General features: G+C 38.8%; 1 protein-coding gene across 1 annotated transcript in view; it reads left to right on the top strand.

Annotated features, from left to right (window-relative positions):
- Nucleotides 1–23,101, top strand: part of TOP1 (DNA topoisomerase I) — a 95,208-nt gene that overhangs the window by 17,156 nt on the left and 54,951 nt on the right. Inside the window, exon 3 of the mRNA XM_047852436.1 lies at nucleotides 14,975–15,077. Coding sequence (XP_047708392.1) covers nucleotides 14,975–15,077 — 103 coding nt within the window. The remainder of the gene's footprint in view (nucleotides 1–14,974; nucleotides 15,078–23,101) is intronic.

Below are 23,101 nucleotides of genomic sequence, written 5' to 3'. Positions count from 1 at the left end.
ATTGGGGCACTTGGAAAAATCCGAAAGTGGTGTGAATTTGATGAGTGTGAGTAACAAGTCTTCCTTCTGGATATCTACATTGCCTTATCCTGGGTGACCTAAGAGGACTTAATGACTGGTACATACAGTTGTGTTTACAAGAACAGCTGGGAGTTTAGGCAGCTTTCCATTTTACTTGACCCCTTTAGTGCTACACAGAGATGAACATTTAAGGTCCTTTGGATTGAATAAATTCTCATTTTATCTCAGCAGCCTTATGAGATAAGTCGTGTCTATTTTTGTAGCTAACAAAACAGATTAACTTACATTTTATATACACCTTTATGGATCATTATTCTTTAAAATGGTTGGTATTCAACTTAATTTGAAATTGCAAGCTTTTAGCATGTTGTTATAACAAGAAGTTAATTTGTTAAGTTGTAGTCAGTTAAATAAGTGAATGACTATAAGTGGTGGAAAATCTAAAATTGTACAGATAGGAGTGCCTTGCTGGCTCAGTTAGAACATTCAACTATTGATCTCATGCTGGGGGTAGAGTTTACTTTAAAAAAAAAAAAAGTACAATCAAACAAATAGCACCAAGAGGTTAACTCACTCAAGGTGTTGGCTATAGTAAAAACAGATCAAAACTCAGTTTCTACAACTTATCTGGGAGTCTTCCTCTCATTTTCATGCTCATAGTGAATGTAGACTGCATCTCACTTAATATGTACTCTGGCCCGCAGTCAGCTAGACAATATTAGTCCAAGGGCTCAGAGTGGGGTTGTAGCCTTGGCCACTGTGAGGACCACTGACAATAGTGGACATGTGAAGTCTCAGAGAACAACTTGGGTAAAATGCTTAAAAAGCAGGGACAGATCCATTTTCTTTCAGCTTTAGCTTCAAATTATGGTCATTTATTTTTGAAGTGGGAAGAGGAAATGGACTAGGGATGAAATAAATAACAGATATTTGAACATTTACTGTCTCCACTTTACTTTTGAAGAAACTGAGACTCAAGGCTGTGTAGTTTGTATGAAAGCCACAGAGCTGGGAGGCTAATTTAGGCCTACCTGATGCCACAACCTGAGTTCTTAAATGTGTCAAAAAAAGTAAAGGGGAACCTGGGTGGGTGACTCCATTGCCTGCTGGGAACTCTGGGCTGTAGTGGAGCTACCCATATAGTATCAGACTGTGGGCTCTCAAAGACTCCCCTTAATTTACAGTGGATTTTTACCAGACTAATATCATTGACTAGTAGGCTTTGCTGAACTTCCCTATTAAGGAAAGTCTGCCTGCCTGTGCAGCAAAGACCCCACGGTAATTTCTTTTTTAGCAGATTGGCTTGTACTTGGATCCAGTTATTCCAGAAATCAGTAAAACTTCTTTCTGAGTACTAAAGAAAAAGGTTCTTTTTGTTAGCCAAGGATTAACTAGACCCCTCACTTCCACCGCCCCCCCCCCCCCCCTTTTTGAAGGATCCTGAAGTCTGCTTATTTACAAAGGAATTTCATCAGAGTTGGTTAGCAATATGTGAACAAGTTAAGATGTTCCTACTTCAAGGGGGATAAATAACAAACTAACTTTCTGTTTAAGAAGCAGGATTAGCAGTGGGCTCAGCATTGGCCTCCCCTTCAGTGTTCTCATTCATGCAACTCCATCTAGTTATGCAGAGCGGGAGTAGATTTTAACCGCTTTTAAATCATATTGCTAATGACTCTTAGCCCATTCATGGGTTGTTTGAAGGAAGGAGAGAGGTGGGAGTGGGGTTTAGTGTGAATATCCTTTAGGAGAAAGCTTAGGAATTAGAGAGAGGTTGCAAGTAAAGGTAAGGAGGATATTCTTCACTTACACACTGACCTTGAGAAAGGCACCTCTCTTCACAGGGTACGTTGGAGCTAGTTTCAAAAAGAATTAAATACACCTGAAACTAATTTTATTTATTATATTTATTTCTTCTGAGAGAGAGTGTGAGTGGGAGGAGGGGCAAAGAGAGAGAGGGAGAGAATCTGACAGCACAAAGCCTGACGTGGGAGTTGAACTCATGAACCGTGATCATGACCTGAGCTGAAATCGAGTCGGACGCTTAACTGGCTGAGCCACCCAGGCGCCGCCCCCCCCCTTTTAAATTTATTTTCAATTTATTTTATTGAAACTAATTGTATATGTCAGTTATACCTCACTTTTAAAAAGAGGTTATTTCATGACACAGGAAAATTCTATGAAATTCATATTTTGGTGTCTATAGCTAAAATTTTATTGCAGTCTGTGTTCATCCATTTACATATAATCTGTGGCTGCTTTTGTGCTACAGTGGCATAGTTGAGTACCTGTTGCAGGAATCGAACGGGGTGCAAAGCCTAAACCACTTTACCACCCATCCCTTTAAAGAAAAACTTTGCTGATTGTTGCATTGGTGAGTAGTCTCAGATGCTTACCTGACTGAATGTATGTATCACAGGAAGCTCACAAGACTCTTTCCATATTACTTGGTAGCCTCTAGCCCCCAAAGAAATCTGTATAAGCCAAGTGTCAGAAGTTTATTGTGAACTTGCAGCTTCTTTAGGTCTTAATCCATTTTTTTCTTACTCATTTTCCCAACAGAGTCCTACTGGCCAGACTCAGGTTACCTGTTTCTCTAAGCATGGCTCTGCCCAGTGATGTCTAAACAACAAAGAAAATTTCTGTTCTAAAGAACTTGACTGTCTTACTCCTTATGTAAGCTGTGTCACCCCTTATGTAGCTCTTCCTCTCAAATAGGGGCTGGGAGAGTAGCAGGTGAAAACAGCCTCTTTACTTCCTCAGTTGTAGAGACTCTATTCTTAGCTGCGAACGAATGAATGAATAAATGAATCAATTCCCCAGGGACTGACTCAGCACCTTGTGCCTGCCTTTTAAAGGCACTGAAACCCAATTGAAACAGAAACTGGAAATAAAATCAGTAGCATGTCTATTATTGCAGGTGGCTGGTGTTTGGTATTATTGCTCAGAGGACCAAGAAACAACAAGGCAGAATTTTTCAAAATAGGATTCTGGACAATGTAGATGATAGTCACCTGGAGAGTTTGTGTTAAACTCTACATAATCTGGGGATGATATAAGTCCCAGGTGTTAGGAAAGTTTGAGAACCACTGCTCTCAAGCATTCAATTTTTTTCTTTTTACCTTAATCCGTTTAAACTAAAACAATTTTTAAAGGTCATAGAATTCTTTGGACTGCAAGTGTAGGCGTCAGTAGAGGTCATTTTACAGATTGGGAAACAGACCAGAGCAGAGAAATAAATTAAGGACCCCATTAGGACATTGCATAAAGGACACTCAGAGTTGCTCTAAGAATTGAGTTTTTAAATATGTCATTTAGTTCTCAGCATAATAATAATGTGAGCAGCCTGTTCTGGACCCTGATTGTGTCTAGAAACCACAGCTCAGAAGACCTTATAGTTAATTAGGTAACATACTTTTTTTGAAGACAATTTGGTGGTCCTATCGCTGAAATCTGAGTTCTTTAAAAATTTTTTTTAATGTAATTAATTGGGAATGAGAACCAGAGGAAGAGAGGAAGATGAACTTGAATTTAAGGAGCATAATGGAAGGAAGGAGTAGGATGGGAGAGAAGGTTGTAAAATAAGTTAAAATAGGGTGCATAGACAGGAAGAGCCTGAAAAGACAGATTAAGGTAATTGTAGTGTTGTAAAAGCATAAAAGGAGTCCAAGAAACTTAAATGCGGAAGTAGACTGACTGGAAGAAAAACATCCTCTGACCATTTAACCCCTTTTTTGTGTGGGATTGAGGCCTAAAGCAAACCAGTTGGATGCTTCATTTGTGTCTTTTTCTTGACAAGCTCCTTAAAGGCAACATCTGGCCACTAACAGAGTTGCTGATGTTTAAGAACCACAGCAGGTCTCTTAAGGGTTTTTAAGTCAATGTGTAGCATTTCTTCTGAATATGTAGATACTTTGGGAAATGTGAAAGGTTTTAGAGATTTGAAGTTGTGTTGCTGATAAAAGAAGTTGAAAATACGAGATGTCTATCTTTGAGCATCTCTGGGTTATTTGTTTATTTTTTATTAAAAATTTTTTTTTCCTAATGTTTATTTTTGAGAGAGAGACACAGAGCTAGAGCAGGGGAGGAGCAGAGAGAGAGGGAGACATAGAATCTGAAGCAGGGTCCAGGCTCTGAGCTGTCAGCATAGAGCACGACGCGGGGCTTAAACTCACAAACTGTGAGATTGTGACCTGAGCCGATGTTGGATGCTTAAACAGACTGAGCCACCTAGGCGCTCCAACTCTGAGTTTTTTTAATGCAGTGTACTTCTGAATTTCTGATGATGAAGTATTACCAAGTATTGAATATTGAGGAGAAAGACACAAGCAATTTGCAAAATAATCGGTAAGATTTATTTAAGTTTGACCCAAGTCTGTGACAAAAGGTCTTGTATATATACAGTACACATTTGGGGAAAACAAATACAAATGATAATTTGACTTTAAAAATTGGAAATGTTACTAGTCCCTTCCTTCATTCTTGATTTGCTTTAGAGCTGAATTCTCCCAACATTTTTCTTTTAAATTCCAGAGTTCTTTGAGCTTTTAGCCAGAACACCATCTGTCCTCCTTACTTTGAAAGGCTGTTAACTATGCCCTGGAATTTTGGAAATGTTCTCATTGAGAATTGCTGTAAAATAGTGATAAGGACTCTTCTGTGGGCTACAGATTTAAATCGGCCACTATTAGGATGGATCACAGAGCAGGTTTCCCAGGTTGAAACCAGATTACCATTGGTAAAGTCTGAATTTAGAGAGCTGGGGGGGAGGGAAGGGTAGAGTTCTTGCACCCCTCAGTTATTTTTCCTTCCTGCTTTTAGTTTGGCATTAAGTTCCTGGGGAGATTCACACACCCTTGATACTGACCACACTCCCGGATACCAGTCTTTTATCACCAAAACCAGCTTGTTATCTGTCCTAGACAAACTTTTAAAGTGCTGGCACATACTGGGTATAGAGTATTAAGTAGAAGTGTTGATTTTATTTAAACTCCAGCTTCTGGAGATGTGGTATCCATAGGTTTGAAAGTGAGGGAGCAAGGAGAAGATGCAAGGATTTATCCCAGTAAACGTGATTTAATAAATGAGCAGCAGGTGATGACTATCTTCTTTAGAAAATTAATTTCTTTGGGGTGTCCGGGTGGCTCAGTCAGTTAAGCATCCAACTCTTGATTTTGGCTCAGGTCATGATATACTGGTTCTGTGAGTTCACGCCCCAAGTTGGGCTCTGCACTGAGGTTCAGTGCTGAGCCTCCTTGGGATATTCTCTCTCTCTCTCTCTCTCTCTTTCTCTCTCTTTCTCTCTCTCTCTCTCTCTCTCTCTCTCTCTCTCTCTCTGCCACTCCTTCATGCTCACTTGCATGTGCGTGCGCACTCTCTCAAAATAAATAAACTTAAAAAAAAATTTCTTCACCCCGTGCTTTCACCCAAATGATTCCAGTGCCCACCTTCCTAACGCAGTGGTTGTATATTTATGTATCATCTCTGATGAGGTTATCTTTGGCAAAGTTGTATTGTGACTGCCTCCTTGGGGAGGGCAGCTTTTGGTTGAATAGCTATTCCTCATCCCCATCCTTCATACACTTGATGACTGTCTTTGGAGGAGGAGCCCATCATATTATACAGCTGCATTAAGTCTCAAAACTTGTCATTAAAGGTCATCGAAAATGAGGTCTGGCTCAAAACATGGCAAAGAGCTCTTTATACCAGAAAAGTCTCTGCCTTTGTTTACAAGGAAGCAGAGGACTCTTCTCTCCTGCCCTGATCTGATTACCCTAATAGTTTAGGAGAATGGTGGAGTGGTAAATGCTTTTTAAGGTCATGGAATAGTTGACAAAATGATCAGTAACATTTGCCAATTCCTTAGCCTTTTCTCATAGTGTAAATGTTTATGCTTGAGTTGAATAGTGATTGCATTAGAGACCCTGAGCAGAATAAGCTTGGCAAATACTGTTAGCCACCTACTGATTGCAGCTAAACTAATGCAAATGTTTCCATGCAGGTGGTGTTAACTGGTGTTAACATCCCTTAAAACTTGTAGGTTTTTTAGACTTCTGGGTACAGGACTGTTAGAGCAAGTCGGTTTGTTATTTCTTCATAAGTGCTTTTCTTACCTGGATCTGTAGACAGGTAAGAAAATCAGATAAGCTTTTATTTGTCATTGGCTTGTTGTGCAAGATGAATGGGCATGATTGCTGCCTTAAATGCATGTGTAGAGCCTGAACTCTGAGTTATTTGGAATGATTGAGTAGGCTTGATTTAGTTCTATGTAAATTAATCATGAAGAGGGGTCAGTAATAGTTGTATGTAATTGACAGTTTGTAATTTTGTGGCGCTTAGCCAGGAATTCCATTACAACCATACACAAGGAATTTGACTGACTTTTGAGATAAAATAAGGTCACTTAAATATTCTGAACCCCAGTTTCTTCATCTGTAAGAGAGGTGAGTTTATTTACTAAGGCTACAGGTATCTGAGTTGATGATCAACAGAGATTTGAAGCTTAATCACTGACCTGTGCTGCCTTCTTATAGACCCAATAGTCAAGTGATATAAAAAAATATATATATTTATTTATTTATTTTGAGAGAGAGAATGAGCAGTGAGCAAGGGGAGGGCCATAGAGAAAGGGAGAGAGAGAGAGAGAGAGAGAGAGAGAGAGAGAGAGAGAGAGAGAGAATGAATCCCGAACAGGCTCTGAGCTGTCAGCACAGGAACCTTCAGACTCCTGAAGCGTGAAATTATGAACTGAGCCAAACTCAAGAGTTGGACGCTTAACCTGACTGAGCCACCCAGGCACCCCTAGTTAGGTGACTTACCCCAGGTCATACAGTAAGTGGACAAGAATTTGAATCAGCTATTTTTCATTCTGTTAAACTGGTCAGCTTCCTCCAGCTTCCTTCAGATGTTGTCTTCCAGCATTCTGTGCTACTCTGTAACGTCCGTAATCAGCATTAGGGTTTAGCCATGATTTTTTGTGCTTACTGCATCATTCTTGAACATATTTAACCAAAGTCTTTTGGTTTTGTTTTTCATATAATTGTGTGTGTGTGTGTGTGTGTGTGTGTGTGTGTGTGTGTGTGTATCTGGTTTTCTTAATGGGGAATGAACTCTTTCCTTATGCCTGGTTTGACACTGATTTGACAACATGGAGCTGACTCTCTACCTGGTTTCCAAACCTGCAGCTTCATTGTGAGCCTGGGATTAGACCAGCTTTCAGGGACTTGATAAGAGTTGGATTGAATTTTGCTGGACTTACTTGATACTGAAGTTTCTTATTCTTAGGTATTTGGTTTCCTTTCTATCTAAGCAGAAGATTAGGACTCTAAAGCTACAAGAAGTAGGAGTGCATCTATATCTTTTTTTAAGACACTGCTTTTGGAACACATGGCTTTCGAGAGGCAAATTAAATATAACTCTGGAATTTTATTTTTTTAATATGCCCCTTGCAAGAATCAACTCTGTCATTTCCTAGCTGGCAGAAAGTAGATTGCACTTAATTTTTGCTCAGTCATGAAGAAGATGAATTTTTCAGCAAAATCAAACTGTCAGTAATAATTGACAGTTGACTTCAATTGTTCATCTGCCAAGAATGCCCTCTCTCCTTCTACTTTCCTAACCCTTTTGCCTTTAGTAAGACTTAGGTCACACACTGCCTCCTCCAGGGAGCCTAAGTTTACTCCTCACTGCCCTCTTGGACCCTGGCTCTTTATTTCTTCTTGTTCTATGGTTGTTTCCCCTCATCATTCTACTTTTCACTTGGAAACAAAGGAGTCATTAAGCCTTGTTTCAGTTATTTTTACTCTTTTTTTTTTTTTTAAAGTAGAGAAACAGCACATGTGTTCAAGCTGGGGGGAGGGGCAGAGGGGGAGAGGGAGGGAGGGAGATTCTCAAGCAGGCTCCATGCTCATCATGAAGCCTGACCCGGGGCTCCATCTCATGACCCCAGGATCATGACTGGAACTGAAACCAAGGGCTGGATACTCAACCAACTGAGCCACCCAGGCACCCCCAATTATCTTTACCTTTAAGACTCTTTTCAAAATGTCCATAAATTAAGTAATTCTACTGCTTTACTACCCTTAATGAAAGATAGCAGGAGGGCAGTAAAGTAGAAAATTCTGCCATCAATTAAGAGATGGGGAGGTCATGACATCCATATGTTTCATGTGTAGACTGGGGAAAATGTCTATTACCTTTATAAAAAGTTTGCATAGTTTCTGAATATGAGCATCATGATGCAATAAAAACACTGTTGCTTTAATGTTAATCATTTGACATTTGAGATTTTTGGGGTTAAACAAAATTTAATCTATTTTAGCAAGTCTCAAATTTAAAAAGGTTTTCTCTGCCTTCACGTATGCATGGAGCGGCATAAATTTTCTTTCTTCGGAGTGTGTCTTCAGGCTGAATTCCTAGATACGGGTTGCTGAGTTAAAAGAAGTTGTGTATAAGTTAGTTTTGTTAGACATTGCCAAATTCCCCCTCCACAGAGGTTAATGTACTATGTGCACTTTTAAGATGTTAAAAGAGGCAAAAATGTGTCTCAGATTTGAGGAAATTGGCACCACCCAGAGTTGTAAAAACCAGAGATGACATGTGAAGCCTACTAACTTGCATGGAGAACTCACCTAATAGGAGATAGCTATTAATATTATCTTCTATGAAACGGCGAGAATATTTTCTTAGAAGAGTCATAAGAAAATTGAATAAAACTGTGTTTCTGAGTACTCTAGCATGGTTCTGGCACATATATTAGTGCCCCTTTTTTCTTGCTTGCTTTGGGCCGTGGTTGTTTGGCTCCATGTCTTAAATATCTTACTAGATTGTAAACTCCTTGAGGGTTGAGCTCATGTCTGATGAATCTTCAGCAGGACGCTTTGCATTTAATAATATATTAAAAATGGTTGTACCTGAATTAACCCTAAGAATATAATTCTGAATCTAGTAGTAAAAGATTTCCTTTTCTTTTGCACACGAACCATCAAATCCTTATGTTATGCTAGCCAGCAACTTATCCTGAGAATTATGTCCTGAGGACACACAGGTATTTTCCTCTTTTGTCATTTGGAAGTGTCTTTACTTAAAATCTTTATTAACTTTAAGGAACACCTTAGATAATATTGGCAAGAGATGTTGACTGCTATTCTGTTTGTTCATTTACTTATCTGTCTTTATAACTCCAGTGAAGTCAGTGAAAGGAATTAGCAGTTAGCCTGTTTCCTCAAGGCTGCCTTCTTTCAGGGGTCATCCCCCCATGTCTTCTCAAAATTTTTAATGCTAGCCTTTGGAACAGTTTTTGTCAAGTTATTAGGTGACCTGACTTTACAACCAGTGAGGTTTTCTAGGGATTTTATATGTAGTGGTTTACATCTTACATTTCTAATCTATCAGTCAAGTTCAACACCATTCTTTTTGCATTAACATATGCTTAAAGTGGCAAGATCCTTTCTCTAAAACATTTTTTTTAACGTTTATTTATTTTTTGGGGGGACAGAGAGAGACAGCATGAACGGGGGAGGGGCAGAGAGAGAGGGAGACACAGAATCGGAAACAGGCTCCAGGCTCTGAGCCATCAGCCCAGAGCCCGACGCGGGGCTCGAGCTCCCAGACCGCGAGATCGTGACCTGGCTGAAGTTGGACGCTTAACCAACTGCGCCACCCAGGCGCCCCTCTCTAAAACATTTTAACAGTATCTATTCTTAGATGAATTCCAGTTAAGGGGAAGGGGTACATACTTATTGAAGTGATCTTTAAGCCCTTTAGTCTGCTTTCTATAAATATTTTCACCATGAGGGACATAGATCAGTTTGCCCTTATTGGCTTCACTTTTTCACTTACTGGCTTCTCTTCTGACCAACATCTGTAGTTGGATGGTCTACTGTTACCCTAAGTATAATATGACTTGAGTTAGTTTTATCATTTCTCCATTCTTCCCCCTGACCCCCATCTTCGTTCTGCACAGCTTTCCTGTGTCTGTGAAAGCACCTTGTTCCCCTAATCACCTACACCCAGTCTTTGAGTTCTCTTTGACTCTTCCTCTGAATGTATTTACTATACACAATCTATGGAGTTCCTGGAACTGGGTTCTATTCCCATTTTCTTCAGCATGCTTTTACATTTTCCCTTTCTTTCTCCACTCCTTGCTGTCACTTTTTCCTAGACTGCTTAAAAAACCATTAGCTAGTTATTTTGATTTTACCTTTCCATTCATGTTGCCCTTCAACTAATCTTTTTTAAGTATGGCTTTTATTTTGTTCCTTTTGTGCTTGAAGTGGTTCCCTGTCACCCTTAGAGTAGGACACCTGGCTCATGGGTTAATGTTATCTATCAAACTTTTCTCTCTCTGCTCCTTAACACAAATCCTTTCTTGGGCCAAGCTAGTCTTCTTCTTGTATCCTTATGTCATAAAAAAGTAAGGGATTGGAAGGGAAGAAGCTTAAAGATAGTGTTCAGCTTTTTATTATTAAAACTTTCAAACATGAACAGCAGTAGAGAGAGTAGTATAATGAACTCCATGTATCTTACACCCCCACTTCAGTAACTCAACTTTTTGCCAATCTTGTTTCATCTTTCCCCGTATCCCCCTGATTTTTTTTCTTGCCTTGAGCATATTTTAAAGCAAATTCCAGATAGCATTTACCTGGAAGTACTTCTGTATGCATCTGTAGAGGTTATTTATCAATTTACCTGGTGTAGATCATCTCTATAGTTTCTCTGTCAGTTGGTAATTATGTTTGTTTATACACTGTTGATGTTCTGCAGGTGTCTCATTTTACCTCTCTGTCAGTTCTCCTCGGAGGACCCAGCCTGCCATGTGGAGCTATACTATAGCCATTCACGTATTTGAAGTTGTCATATATTAGAGTTTCTGGTACCTGTCATGTCACACATAGCACAGTTTGAGCATATGATCAATACGATAGATATGTAATAACGTCTTTTGAAATTAAGGCACTTGGTTTTATATCTTTGACCTGAGTCTTATTTATATCATTGGATTATTAGCTACAGCCTTAAGTTTCTTACCAGACATTTTAGTTACGAGTTTTTAGATTAGCAGTTGCTTTAAAAGACCTGACCTGGCTTTAAAATCAGTTTTGAAGTTTTGTGCCCTTAAAAAGATAATGTTATTGGCAGAATAGTTCCCTGAAACCTACCTGGAATTACTTTCAGTTCATCTTTTACTTAGTTTCCTTTTTTCTAAGTTTAGTGCTTTTTAATGAATTAAACTACTTTTTCCTTGTGTATATGAGTATTTGGGAAATCTTGGTGATTTTTAAAAATAGCTTTTATTATATAAGTGATTCATCATGGGAAAAATTGGAAAACAAGGCAAAGAAAGTAACACACAATCTCAGTTTTCTCATAAATTTACCAACCACAGAGAGATACTTTTAACATTTGGGTGTCTGTCTTCTAGTCTTTTTAATGTTGTTTGTTTATGTATGTGTTAACTTATACAGAGAGCAATTAAAAAAAAAAAATATTGTGTCCTTGCCATTACTCTGGCCATAATAGCAGATCCTAATGTTCTGTTTCTTATTTGTTAAATCTGACCCGTAAACAAAATCAAAACACACAGACTTCATTCCAGGTTGTAGTGCTGGTGGCGTGTTTTGTTATTATTGTGGTTTTAACCGTAAGTTGTTAGTTTGGGGCAGACATAATGTGGGTATTTATTACTGTCGTAAACGGGTCACCACCTTTGTGTATTGGATTGACTCAGCATTTTATACTTCTAGACTTGAGACTTCGAGAAGTTAGAGGGTTCTGTGTGCTAAGTGGAAGATTGGGTTTAAGTTCTTTTTTTTTTTTTTTTTTTTGACACCGTATGATTTTATTTTCCCCATCTCTTTGGGATGAGAATTCTTATAGCTAGGGATATGGTCATCAAATTTTTGTTTCTCTAGGGCCTGGCACAGGATAGATGCTTAGTGGATTATGCCAAATGTGGCTTTTTTTGCTGTGAGCCAGGAATGGGATGAGCATGCACATTGCCTGCACATTATTGTTAGTTATCTATTGTTACACAGAACATGTGTTACACAAAACATGTTACCTCAAAGTTTATAGCTTAAAACAACAAACACTTGTTTTCTCATGTAGTTTCTGTGAGCCTGGAATCCCGGAGCAGCTTAGCTGGGTGGTTTTGGCTCAGGGTCTGTCATGAAATTGGAGTTGTCTGGAGACATAACTGAAACTGGAGGACCTACTTCTGAGATTGTTTTCTCTGATGGCTGTTCTTAGAATTTCACTTTCTTACTGCATGGGCCTCTCCACTAGTGTTGCTTGAGTGTCCTAACAGTATGGCACCTGGCTCCCCCCCAGAGCAAGAAGAAAGATCAAGCACCATTCATGACCTGGTGGCAAAAGTCTCATACTGACATTTCCATTTTATCCTGGTTTTTAGGAACGAGTTACCAGATCTAGCCTATACTCAAGGAGAAGAAAATTAGGTTACACTTCTTGAACAGAGAAGTGTCAGAGAATCTGTTGGACAGATTTTAAAAAACCACCACAACATGTTTTGGGTACATAAACTTCCAATTGATTCATATTCAGCATTGGTGTGACCTGACCCCAGTGAGCCACATTTTTAATAGGCCCTTGGAATAATTCTCATATGCAATAAAATTTAAGAGTCACTAACATAAATATGCAGAGAGATACCATGTTCACAGATCAAAAGACCTAATGATTTTTTTATGTCACTTCTCCACATTGTCCTGTGAAAACAAACTTCTCAGCTGTTTTTTTCTTCTTTTTGGAATTTGGCAAACTGAATATAAAACTTTCATGGAAATGCAGAAGACGTAGAGTAGCCAAAACAGTTTTGAAAAAGAACAAAACTACTTTTATAACCCGATATTAGAACATACTGTGAAAAGAAAATTACTGTGAAACTATAGTAGTCAAAATAGTGTGTGTTTGTGTCATAGAGTCCAGAAATAAGACTTAAGATTATGTGGTCACTTCATTTTCAACATATAGGCCAAGGCAGTTCAATGAGGAAAGGGCTATCTCTTTAAGAAACGGCGCTACAGCAACTGGATATCTTTATAATTTTAAAAATGTGCCCTATCCTTTACCTCTGTAAAATTCCTAGGAAAAATTCACAATACATATATCCAGCCAAAAAATTGTAATCTAAAGTGTATAAAGAGCTCTTATAAAACTCAATAAGAGGACATACATGTATATATACATACATATGTGTGTATATGTATACATATACATACATACAGATATGTATGTATATATGTACGTATGTATGTGTGTGAATATATATATTTTTTTAAGTTTATTTTGAAAGAGAGAGCACACATGCACATGGGGAAAGGAGAGAGAGAGACAGAGAGAGAGAGAGAGAGAATCTCAAGCAAACTCTGCACTGTCAGTGTGGAGCCCAGTGCAGAGCTTGAACCCACAAACCGTGAGATCATGACTTGAGCTGAAGTCAGACACTTAACTGACTGAGCCACCCAGATGCCCAAGAAGACAAATGTTTTTAAAATGAGGGAAGGATTCGAAGAGATACTTCACCAAAGAAGATACATGAGTGGCCAGTAAGCATGTGGAAAGATGCCCGTTATTTAATTAGGAAGCTGGATTAAAACAACAGTGAGATACCACTACATACCTGCTAGAATGGCTAAAATTAAAGACAGTACTGAGTGTTAGAGAATTTATAGCAGTTGGAGCTCTTAACGCATATTGGTGGGAATATATAATAGTACAACCACTTTGGAAAACAGTTTGGCAGTTTTGTATAAAGTTAAACATATACTGGGGTGCCTGGGTGGCTCAGCTGGTTAAGTGCCTGACTTCAGCTCAAGTCATGATCTCACAGTTCGTGGGTTCGAGCCCCACTTTGGGCTGTGTGCTGACAGCTTAGAGGCTAAAGCCTGCTTCAGATTCTGTGTCTCCCCCTCTCCATGCCTCTCCCCCGCTCATGCTCTGTCTCTTTCTCAAGAATGAATAAATGTTAAAAAAAAATTTTTTTTAAGTTAAACATATACTTCTATAACCCTGTGATTTCACTACTAAGTATGTACCCAAAAGAAGTGCAAACATGTCTACAAAAAGACATATATGAATGTTCATAGCAGATTCATTCATGATAACCTAGAAACGACTCAGATGTACGTCAACAAGTGAATAAGTAAATTGCAGTATATCCATAACAGTGGGATTCCACTCAGCAGTAAAATCTTAACCAGCTGCTGATAGATCCAGCAACATGGATGAATGTCAAAAGTATCATCCTAAGAAGTCAGACACAACAGTAAATCCTGTATGATTTCATTTATATAAAACTTTAGACATATCCATAATGCTAGCAAATTAGTGGTTGCTTTCAGCAGGAGGGGGCTGGGGGGAAGATGGGGATTGACAGGGAATGGATGCAAGGGAAACGTTCTGGGGTGATGGGATTGTTCTAAATCTTGATTGTGATGGGGATTACACCTGTGCATATGTTTGTTAGACTTACCACACTGTATCTTTGAAAATGTGTATGTTTTCTGCATAGAAATTATACTTTATTAAAGTTGATTTAAAAGCATATCTCCTAAGGTTTGTATTTTCCAGAACTTATGTAGATAACTATCTCGAGAGTCAGTGTTCAAGATTTATCCTTTTGTATCATTTATGACTTAGTCTCAATGCTACCAGATACAGGGAGAAGAATGCTAAACTGTTACTTCCTTTTATAGTAGAATTCATTCCCATTTCCCCTTCATGTTTGTAACACATGTCTTGGTATTAGAGGCAGGGTAATGGGATGCCTTGTCTGGGCGGCTTTGTGAAATCTTTCCTTCCAGTGGAGTGTGCTATTATGGCTACCTTCCATTTGAGTCATGTCATTGTGCTTCTTGACCAACTTGTCAAGATAGGTGGGCAGGAGATAGCTTATGACTCTTCTTAACTGACTCATCTCTTACGGTTGCAGATTCTCATAAACACAAAGATAAACATAAAGATCGAGAACACCGGCACAAAGAACACAAGAAAGACAAGGAGAAGGACCGAGAAAAGTCCAAGCATAGCAACAGGTAAGGGTTAAACCAGCAAGTCCTTCATCATTTGGCAGTGGGTTGACTGTGGCTTGGCTCACCTGGAATAGGCCTTAACTTGAGCCATTGGTAAATAGCATGGATAGCAAAGTAAGCAGAGACTGCATTTGATTCCAGAGTTGCTAAGAGTATAGCCTTGATAATTCGGCCTTACTGGGAAGGCTATTGTTCACATCAAGGTTTACAAAGCAAGTATGGTGAATCCTCTTTCAATATATATTTCATTAGAAATATAATTTTTAACTAAGTCCACTATGGATTCATTGTAACACATGAGGTCCAGAGAACTTTGCTTGATAAAAAGGTGTGACTGGATTGGAGACTCTCTATATATTCTTTCTGTACTTTAAGCAGGCATAAATTAAAATTTCTTACCTTGAGCATCCATGGTCTATGAGCCCCTGAAATCATTTGCAAAGGTTGGATATATGAGATTTTCCTGGAGAGAGCATTTTTTAGTTTCATGAGATTATCAGAAGGGTTCAACTCTTACAGAAGCCAGTGACCACCAATATAAATGAAACTCAGTAGTGCTACCTCAGGGATTCAAGCCTCAGAAAGATGTTTTCATTTTTGCTTTGCTCCCATTTTTTGATGTAGGAAGCAAGTGGTTAAGCCCAAAGACTTTGCATATCTTTGGATATGGGACCCCTTGTTGAGGACTTATGCTTCCATTTTAAGTTAAAGGCAGTTGTTGGGGAACAGTGCTATCTGATATCCTCAGAGTGGCCTAAGTTTTGTTAAAAGGGAACGTAAAGATGAATTGTGTGTTGGAATAAGTACCTCTAGCCTAGAGTTTCTTAGAAGTGCATCATTCTTGGCATATTGTCTACAGACAAGTCAAAAGTGAGAATTGTTTTTCCAAGTCTGTTCTTTATGAGCCACTAAAAAATGTTAAGATATTTCTAATGAATTCCTTTTATGAATAAGTCTATGAATCATTAAAAGTACCAGATTAAGGGCGCTGCCTGAGTGGCTCAGTCGATTTAGTGTCCAACTTCAGCTCAGATTGTGATCTCGCAGTTCACGAGTTCGAGTCCTGCATTGGGCTCTGTGCTGACAGCTCCAACCCTGGAGCCTGCTTTGGATTCTGTGTCTCCCTCTTCTCTCTGCCCCTCCCTGCTCGTTCATTCTCTCTCTCTTTGTCTTATAAAAATAAATAAAAACATGTAAAAACTTTTTTTTTAAATAACCAGATAAATTTTCTCTAGTGGGGACATTGCTTTTATGTATCATCTACCACTCCTGTGGTCTTTTTTTCCCCCCACCACTCACTAATTTCTTACCATTCGATCATCTAGTTTCCATTTTCATTACTCTGGTGAATTTAATATCAGTAGTTGAATCCAGTCTCCATTCACGTGTATCTTTTCTTCTCCAGTTTATAGTTGTTCAGCCCGTATTAACATCTACCAAAGTAGATTTGAGAGCAGAGAGTATTGCCAAGAATAAGGAAGTTCATTTCATAAAGATAAAAAGGGACCAATTAGGAGGGCATAACAGTTATAAATGTTTATGTATGAATATCAGAGCCTTAAAATATGCAAAATAAAAACTGATGGAACTACAGAGAGAAACGGACAATTTATAGTCAGATTTTGCTAAGTCTTTCTCAATTGATAGTGTAAGCAGAGAGAAAAATCATTATGTAGAATACTTGAACACCACAAACTAACTTGATTTGATTGGAATTTATAGAATATTCCACTCAACAACAGCAGAATACAGATTCTTGACACCTAGAGCATTTTCTGAGACACACTATATTCTGGGCCCAGCCCTCCTCCTTAAAACCAGCTTCCTTGCTTTTCATGCATCTGTCCTTTTCCACCTTTCTGGCCACCTTTCTCCTCTCCTTCCAGTGCACGTAGCAATTCTCTGGCTCTCCATCTGCTACTTCTCTTGCCATTTACCCTTCTCTCATATTCCATATCCAGTCTTGGGAAACTTTTTTTTTTTTTAATGTTTATTTTTGAGAGAGAATGGGCACGTGCAAGTGGGGGAAGGGCAGAGAGAGAGGGAGACAGAGGATCTGAGGCAGGCTCCATGCTGTCAGCGCAGAGCCTGGTAGGGGGCTCAAACTTACGAACCGTCAATCATGACCTGAGCTGAAGTTGGATGTTTAACCAACTGAGCCACCTAGGTGCCCCTAATCTCATTTGAATTTAACATGCTATTAAAATATGCCTTAAAATATGCGATTACTGTTTCTGGAGTACTCTGTTGCCCTCTTAATATCATTCTTTTAGTTACAACTTAGACTTTACTTCTTTCAGGTATCCTTTCTGCCCATCCCCTCATATTGAGTGTGACTTCAGTGTGCTCTCTGACACCTTGAATACATTCCTATCACAGCAATTGCCAAGTTGTGTTGGTGTTATAATTGTCTCTTTACTTCTTTGTATTCCCCGTTAGACTCTTAAAGTCTCTCAGAAGAGAGCTGAAGCCTGTTTTGTTCTGCATTCTCAAGGCTTTGTATAGTCCCTGGTGGATAGCTGGCACTTACCTAGCATGTATTGGATCAGTGCATGGATGACCTGTGGGTACACTAGTTGCCATCTTCTCTCTTCTTTTCACATACTCTTAATCTTCGACGAGATAGTTCCCTCTGGCGCTTCCATTTTTCAAGCAGGTTTTTTCTGTGTTTTTAGTAAAATATACATAATGTGTTTTGTGCTTTCAAAATGGCATTAAGTATATTTACAGTATTGTACGACCATCACCAGTGTTCATCTCTAGAACTTTTTCATTATCCCAAACCCACTGAACCATTCCTTCCCATTCTCCTCCAACCCCCATCCCTTGGCAACTTCTTTTCTACTTTCTGTCTCTGAATTGCCTATTCTAGTACTAATGTAAGTGGAATCACAAAATATTTATCCTTTTTGTGTCTGGCTTATTTCCCTTAATCTGGTGTTTTCAAGGTTCATCCATATTGTTGCATATCAGGATTCCATACCCTTTTTTATTTTTTATTTTTTTTAATTTTTTTAGAGAGAGAATGTGAGAGGGAGAAAGAGAATCCCAGGCAGGCTCCATGCTCAGCTCAGAGTCCAACACACGGCCCGATCTCATGACCCTGGGATCATGACCTGAGCCAAAATCAAGAGTCGTACGCCCAACTGACCGAGACACCCAGGCGCCCCTCCATTCCTTTTTATAGCTGAATAATACTCCCACTGTGTGTCTGTACCACATTTAAAAAAAAATCTCTTCCTATGTTGGTGGATACTTGGGTTGTTAGTACGTTTTGGCAGTTGTGAAGAACACTGCTGTGAACATGGGTGTACAAGTCTCTATTTGAGTCCCTGCTTTCAATTCTTAGGGTAAATACTTAGGAGTAGAATTGCTGGCTCATGTGAAGCAAGTATTTTTATCCTGCCTGCTGTGCTTCTCTTCTGCTGGTTGATATGAAATACCAAAAAAAAAGAAAAGAAAAAAAAAAGAAATCCTTGACCACGAAGAACTTCATCCTGAGGAAAATGCTGTTAAAGAATGCTAATTTCTATGTTAGCATGAATCTGTCCCCCCTCCCCCCCCCACCAACAAATCTTAAGAGAAAACGGAGGTTAATGTTTAAAACAAGCTTTTAAAGATGAATCCCTTTTTCTCTGGTACATCTGACTTCACCAACCAAAATTTATCCTTGTGTGAGAAAAGATTAGGTAGAAGTGGCATAAAAAGCTTTGGGACATCCGTTTGGCCCTGCTCCGTTTTACCAAAACTTCCTTTCTAAAAATAAAAGGTATTATTTTGGTGTCCTTTTTCTTGGAAAGCCCAATGTAGCTTAATTGCCTCTGTCTAGAAGAAGGCCTCATCCTGGTCCCTCTGCTTAGGTCTCCCATGACCTTGCTCATTAGGTCACCTAACCTTTGTTAACTCCTCTTCAGTTCCTGTGCATCAATACACATTTCAGAGGGGACTCAGAGGAGTCAGAAGGAGTCTTTAATTGTGAGAGCTCTTTAACTGTGAACAGTTTCACAAATAGGAGGAGGTGGTATTTTGTACATCTATCAAGCATACTTTTCCAAGATTATAGCATAGGCAAATTCATTGAATATTTCATTTAATTCATTTAATATTTTCTTCATTTTTATCAAAATACTTAAGAAATAATAGCCTGTGTTTGCCAAGAGGCATTGAAAAACCTGGCCCAAGTTTCTGTTTACTAAATCTAGTAAATGACTAAATCTAGCCCTGGATCTCTAATTCACATGTAAGTTTAAGACAGTTTAACCAGATGATGTGTTGTAAGCAGACTTCTAAATACTTCCTGTTTTGACCTCTACTGACATACTACCTCTTTGCAACAAAGCAAGTGAATTGGTTATATATTTATATTTCATTAAAATCCTGTACACTGTGTTCCCTTTTTTTTTTTTTTTTTCTTAAAGTTTATTTGTTTTGAGGAGAGCATGCACGCAGGGGAGGGGCAGAGAGAGAGAATCCCAAGCAGGCTCTGTGCTGTCAGTGGGGAGCCTGACTCAGAGCTTGAACCCATGAACCATGAGATCATGACCTGAGCTGAAATCAAGAGTCGGACCCTTAACCTGATGAGCCATCTGTGTGCCCCTGTTTCAGTTTTGTGTTCCTTTTTTTTTAAGTGACTTCTGATCTTTCTAGTAGTTTTGGGTTTCTTCATTTTCCTTCTGTAGCAAAAGCCCAGAATAATTAAGATTTATTAACATGTTTTCTTAAAACTTCATTTGATTCCAATATTCGCTAATCAGTTTGGCATGATTTTGTTGGTGTTATAAGGAAACAAGTTTTACACTAATGTGTTTCTGTGTCTTTTCTTTTCTGTTAGATACTAGCATCAGTTATTTCTCAGACTACACTTAGGACCCAAAGGAGGTCCAGGAGACCTCTTTCTCCCACACAGTAACATGTGCTGCATACTTGGAATGCCAGAGAAAGGGAAACCAGCCTTTCTGCTGAGACAGGACGGGATGTGGACCCATCCCATCCCTCGGGAGATCCCATCTGATTCATATACATTCTCCTGTATTGTTCTTACTTAAGGTACAAAATAAGGGAGAGGGTATGAAAGATCATTCCATCTTATCTCTTTGTGTGGTCAAGAGTCTGAGGTGACATGCCCGAAGTCACATGGTGGTGTGGTAGCAGAGCAAGGATGAGAGACCAGGGCTTCTGAGTTGTGTTTTTTCCCCACTACATTATTCCTTCTAGTAAAAAGAAAAAAATCTCCCTGAGAAAGGTTAGTTTTATAGCTGAACTGCGTTAACACAAGCACTTCTTTCTTATATGCAGTGGTTGGCAGCTCAGGTTTTAAAATGCCAGACCTTTCAGGCACTGCCTCTTCTCTTTGGGCCCCAAATCCCTGAAAGTTTTGGTAATAGAAGTATTAATCTCATTAAGTTCCGACCCTATGAAAACCCCATCTCTGACTACTGCCTTTTTGGCCTGTAATAACACGGAGTTTATATCAAAGTCAAATAAAAATAATTTATTCTATTATTTATCTCTGGCACTGCTTCTTTCTTTTAGCATTAATATTGAGCCCGTCAGGTTTTAAAATATATATATATATATATAAATTTATATTTTTATTTTATAATATATATATAACATATATATTTTATATATATAAATCTATATATATATATATATATAAATCTTGTCAAAAGAAACAAAAGGAATATTCTTTCTAGATGCTGAGGAATCACTGGGCTTGTGGGATCTCACTGGATACTTTCTTGAAAAGTTACAATCTTAGCCATAAATTATCTTTAATACTGGACCTGTTATGTAAACAACATTATTAAAAGCAATTGTGTGTGTTGAGGGGGGGTTGGTTTTTAGAAATAAAGGACTATCATACATTAAAAACAAGATTCCTCCTGCTAGAGTCCCTCCCCCCACCCCAGTCCCTGCTGGTTTTTGACTGTGCGTCTCTGGCCAATTTTAAGCCTGGCACTCAGGCTGGAGTGACAAATTTGTGGAAAGCCAGGGAAGATAGAAAAGCTTTGCTGTGAAATAGTAAGGGAAGCGCTTTTCCAGCCATGTTGGCAGTGCTAATCTGTGCAGTGTGAGAAACATGTGAGGATAAGGATGCTTTTGGTTTCTGTTTTCCTCAGTTTCAAACTCTACCTGAATTAGAATTGAGAGAATGTATGATCTTAGGAAAATACACTGGGATTAAGTATCCATTTCTCAGGGGACGTTTTCTTAAAGGAATCAAATTTAAAAGACGTTTTGCTTTCGTTTTTGTGAGCTATTTGCCAACGCCCTGCCACTTATCTGCAGATCCCTATATCAGCATGTCGGGGGGGACAGTTAAACCTAAGTAGGTAGGTAAAGTTGAGTAGTTGAGAAACAAAACTGAAGGACCACCACCATTCACGTGGGAGTCAATGTTATATAGTAGAAGCACACAAAAAATAGAAGTTGAGAGTCCAGGTTCTATCATTTACTGTGTGTCCTACATTTACTAGTTGTGTGTCCTGATTCAAACCATTTTATTTCTTTCTGGATCTTGTTTTCCATTTTGGTCAATTGTTGATAGCAGTATTGGTCTGGTAAGCCTTTCAGGTTTGTTGGGGGGAGAAGTCAGTGAAATTAGGTAGATAAAAAGTCTTTGGAAAGTTTAACATACTAAATAATTGAGGTGGTGGTGACGGTGACCTTAAATCCTAGTAGAGTGTCATTCAGATAAAGTAGAGCTGTCAGTTTTCGTAATCTTAGAATCTAGTTTAGTAGTTGCTAATTGATAACATCCAATTTGGAGCGCTAGTTTTCAATTCTGTCTAGCCCTATTATAATGAACTGTAGTAATTTATTTTTAAAGATCTCATGGTAGGAAGAGGATTTGAGCTAGCCACTAAAAAAGACTGTTAAGGTCTTGACAAGGGAAGATGATGGCTAGAAAGATGACATGAGACAGCGAGAAGAGTTTTATACAAACATGGACAGGCTGTAATGTGCTTTGCTCTGGAAGGAATCCATTTAGGTAGGCCTTGGGTTAATAGAAGGTGGGATAGAAAATGGGACTCAAAAAAACAGCTTGAAGCAAAACTATTAAATGTTATTTTGCAAAGTTGGGACTTAATTCTGAAGGGAGCTAGAAGCCATTTGAAAACACTTGAGAAAGGAAGATACAGGACTTAGCCACAAATGGTATGAGGGGTCTATAAATACTTTCTAAAATTCCATTCAATACAAAGTTTTGATAATTCTCATGATTTGTTTAGTAACTTGTAATAGTGAGGAAATCTTCGTTTCTTAGAAGCTTTCAGAAACTGCTGGGTTCTTGATCCAGAGACAACTTTTGAATTTACCTGGAATTTTTTATTTAGCAAACGCTACTTAAGCCATAATTGCCTGCTTTCCTTGAAGGGGCCATGAATGTCCTCCTTCCATAGCTTTGAAGCTCTCTAGGCTCTCCCATAGGAATTCCCCATTGGCTGTGCTCTGCTTCCTTGAGAAATGGCCCAGTAGCAGGGATGAGTTTGTTCTCTTAGCCATTAGTGGCTAAGTCCTATTCTCAGAAGATAGAAAGCCTCCTTCTGTCCCTAGCAGTCTTTCTTTTTTGTTTTGAGAGGTGACATAACAGTGATTGAGTGCTTGACTCAAGCTAGACTGCCTGAGTTTAAATCTTTATGACTCTCATTAGAAGTATTCCTTGATGAGTTACTTTCCTGTGTCTCAGTTTCCACATCTGTAAAATGGAGATACTAATACTTATCTCAAGAGTTTTGTTATGAGGATTTAAACTGCTTGGAAGGGGGGATGGCACTAGTTCTGTTAATTTTTTTTTTAATATTTTTTATTGTTTGTTTATTTTTGAGAGAGAGACAGCGCAAGATGGGGAGGGGCAGAGAGATACAGAATCTGAAGCAGGCGCCAGGCTCTGAGCTGTCAGCACAGAGCTCGACGTGGGGCTCGAACTCACGGACCATGAGATCATGACCTGAGCCAAAGTCAGACGCTTAACCGACTGAGCCACCCAGATGTCCCATCTGTTAAATATTTTTATTGGTGAT

The sequence above is a fragment of the Prionailurus viverrinus genome, chromosome A3 (assembly GCF_022837055.1).
Source record: "Prionailurus viverrinus isolate Anna chromosome A3, UM_Priviv_1.0, whole genome shotgun sequence".
Taxonomy (NCBI): domain Eukaryota; kingdom Metazoa; phylum Chordata; class Mammalia; order Carnivora; family Felidae; genus Prionailurus; species Prionailurus viverrinus.
This window is presented reverse-complemented; position numbering and strand designations above follow the sequence as displayed.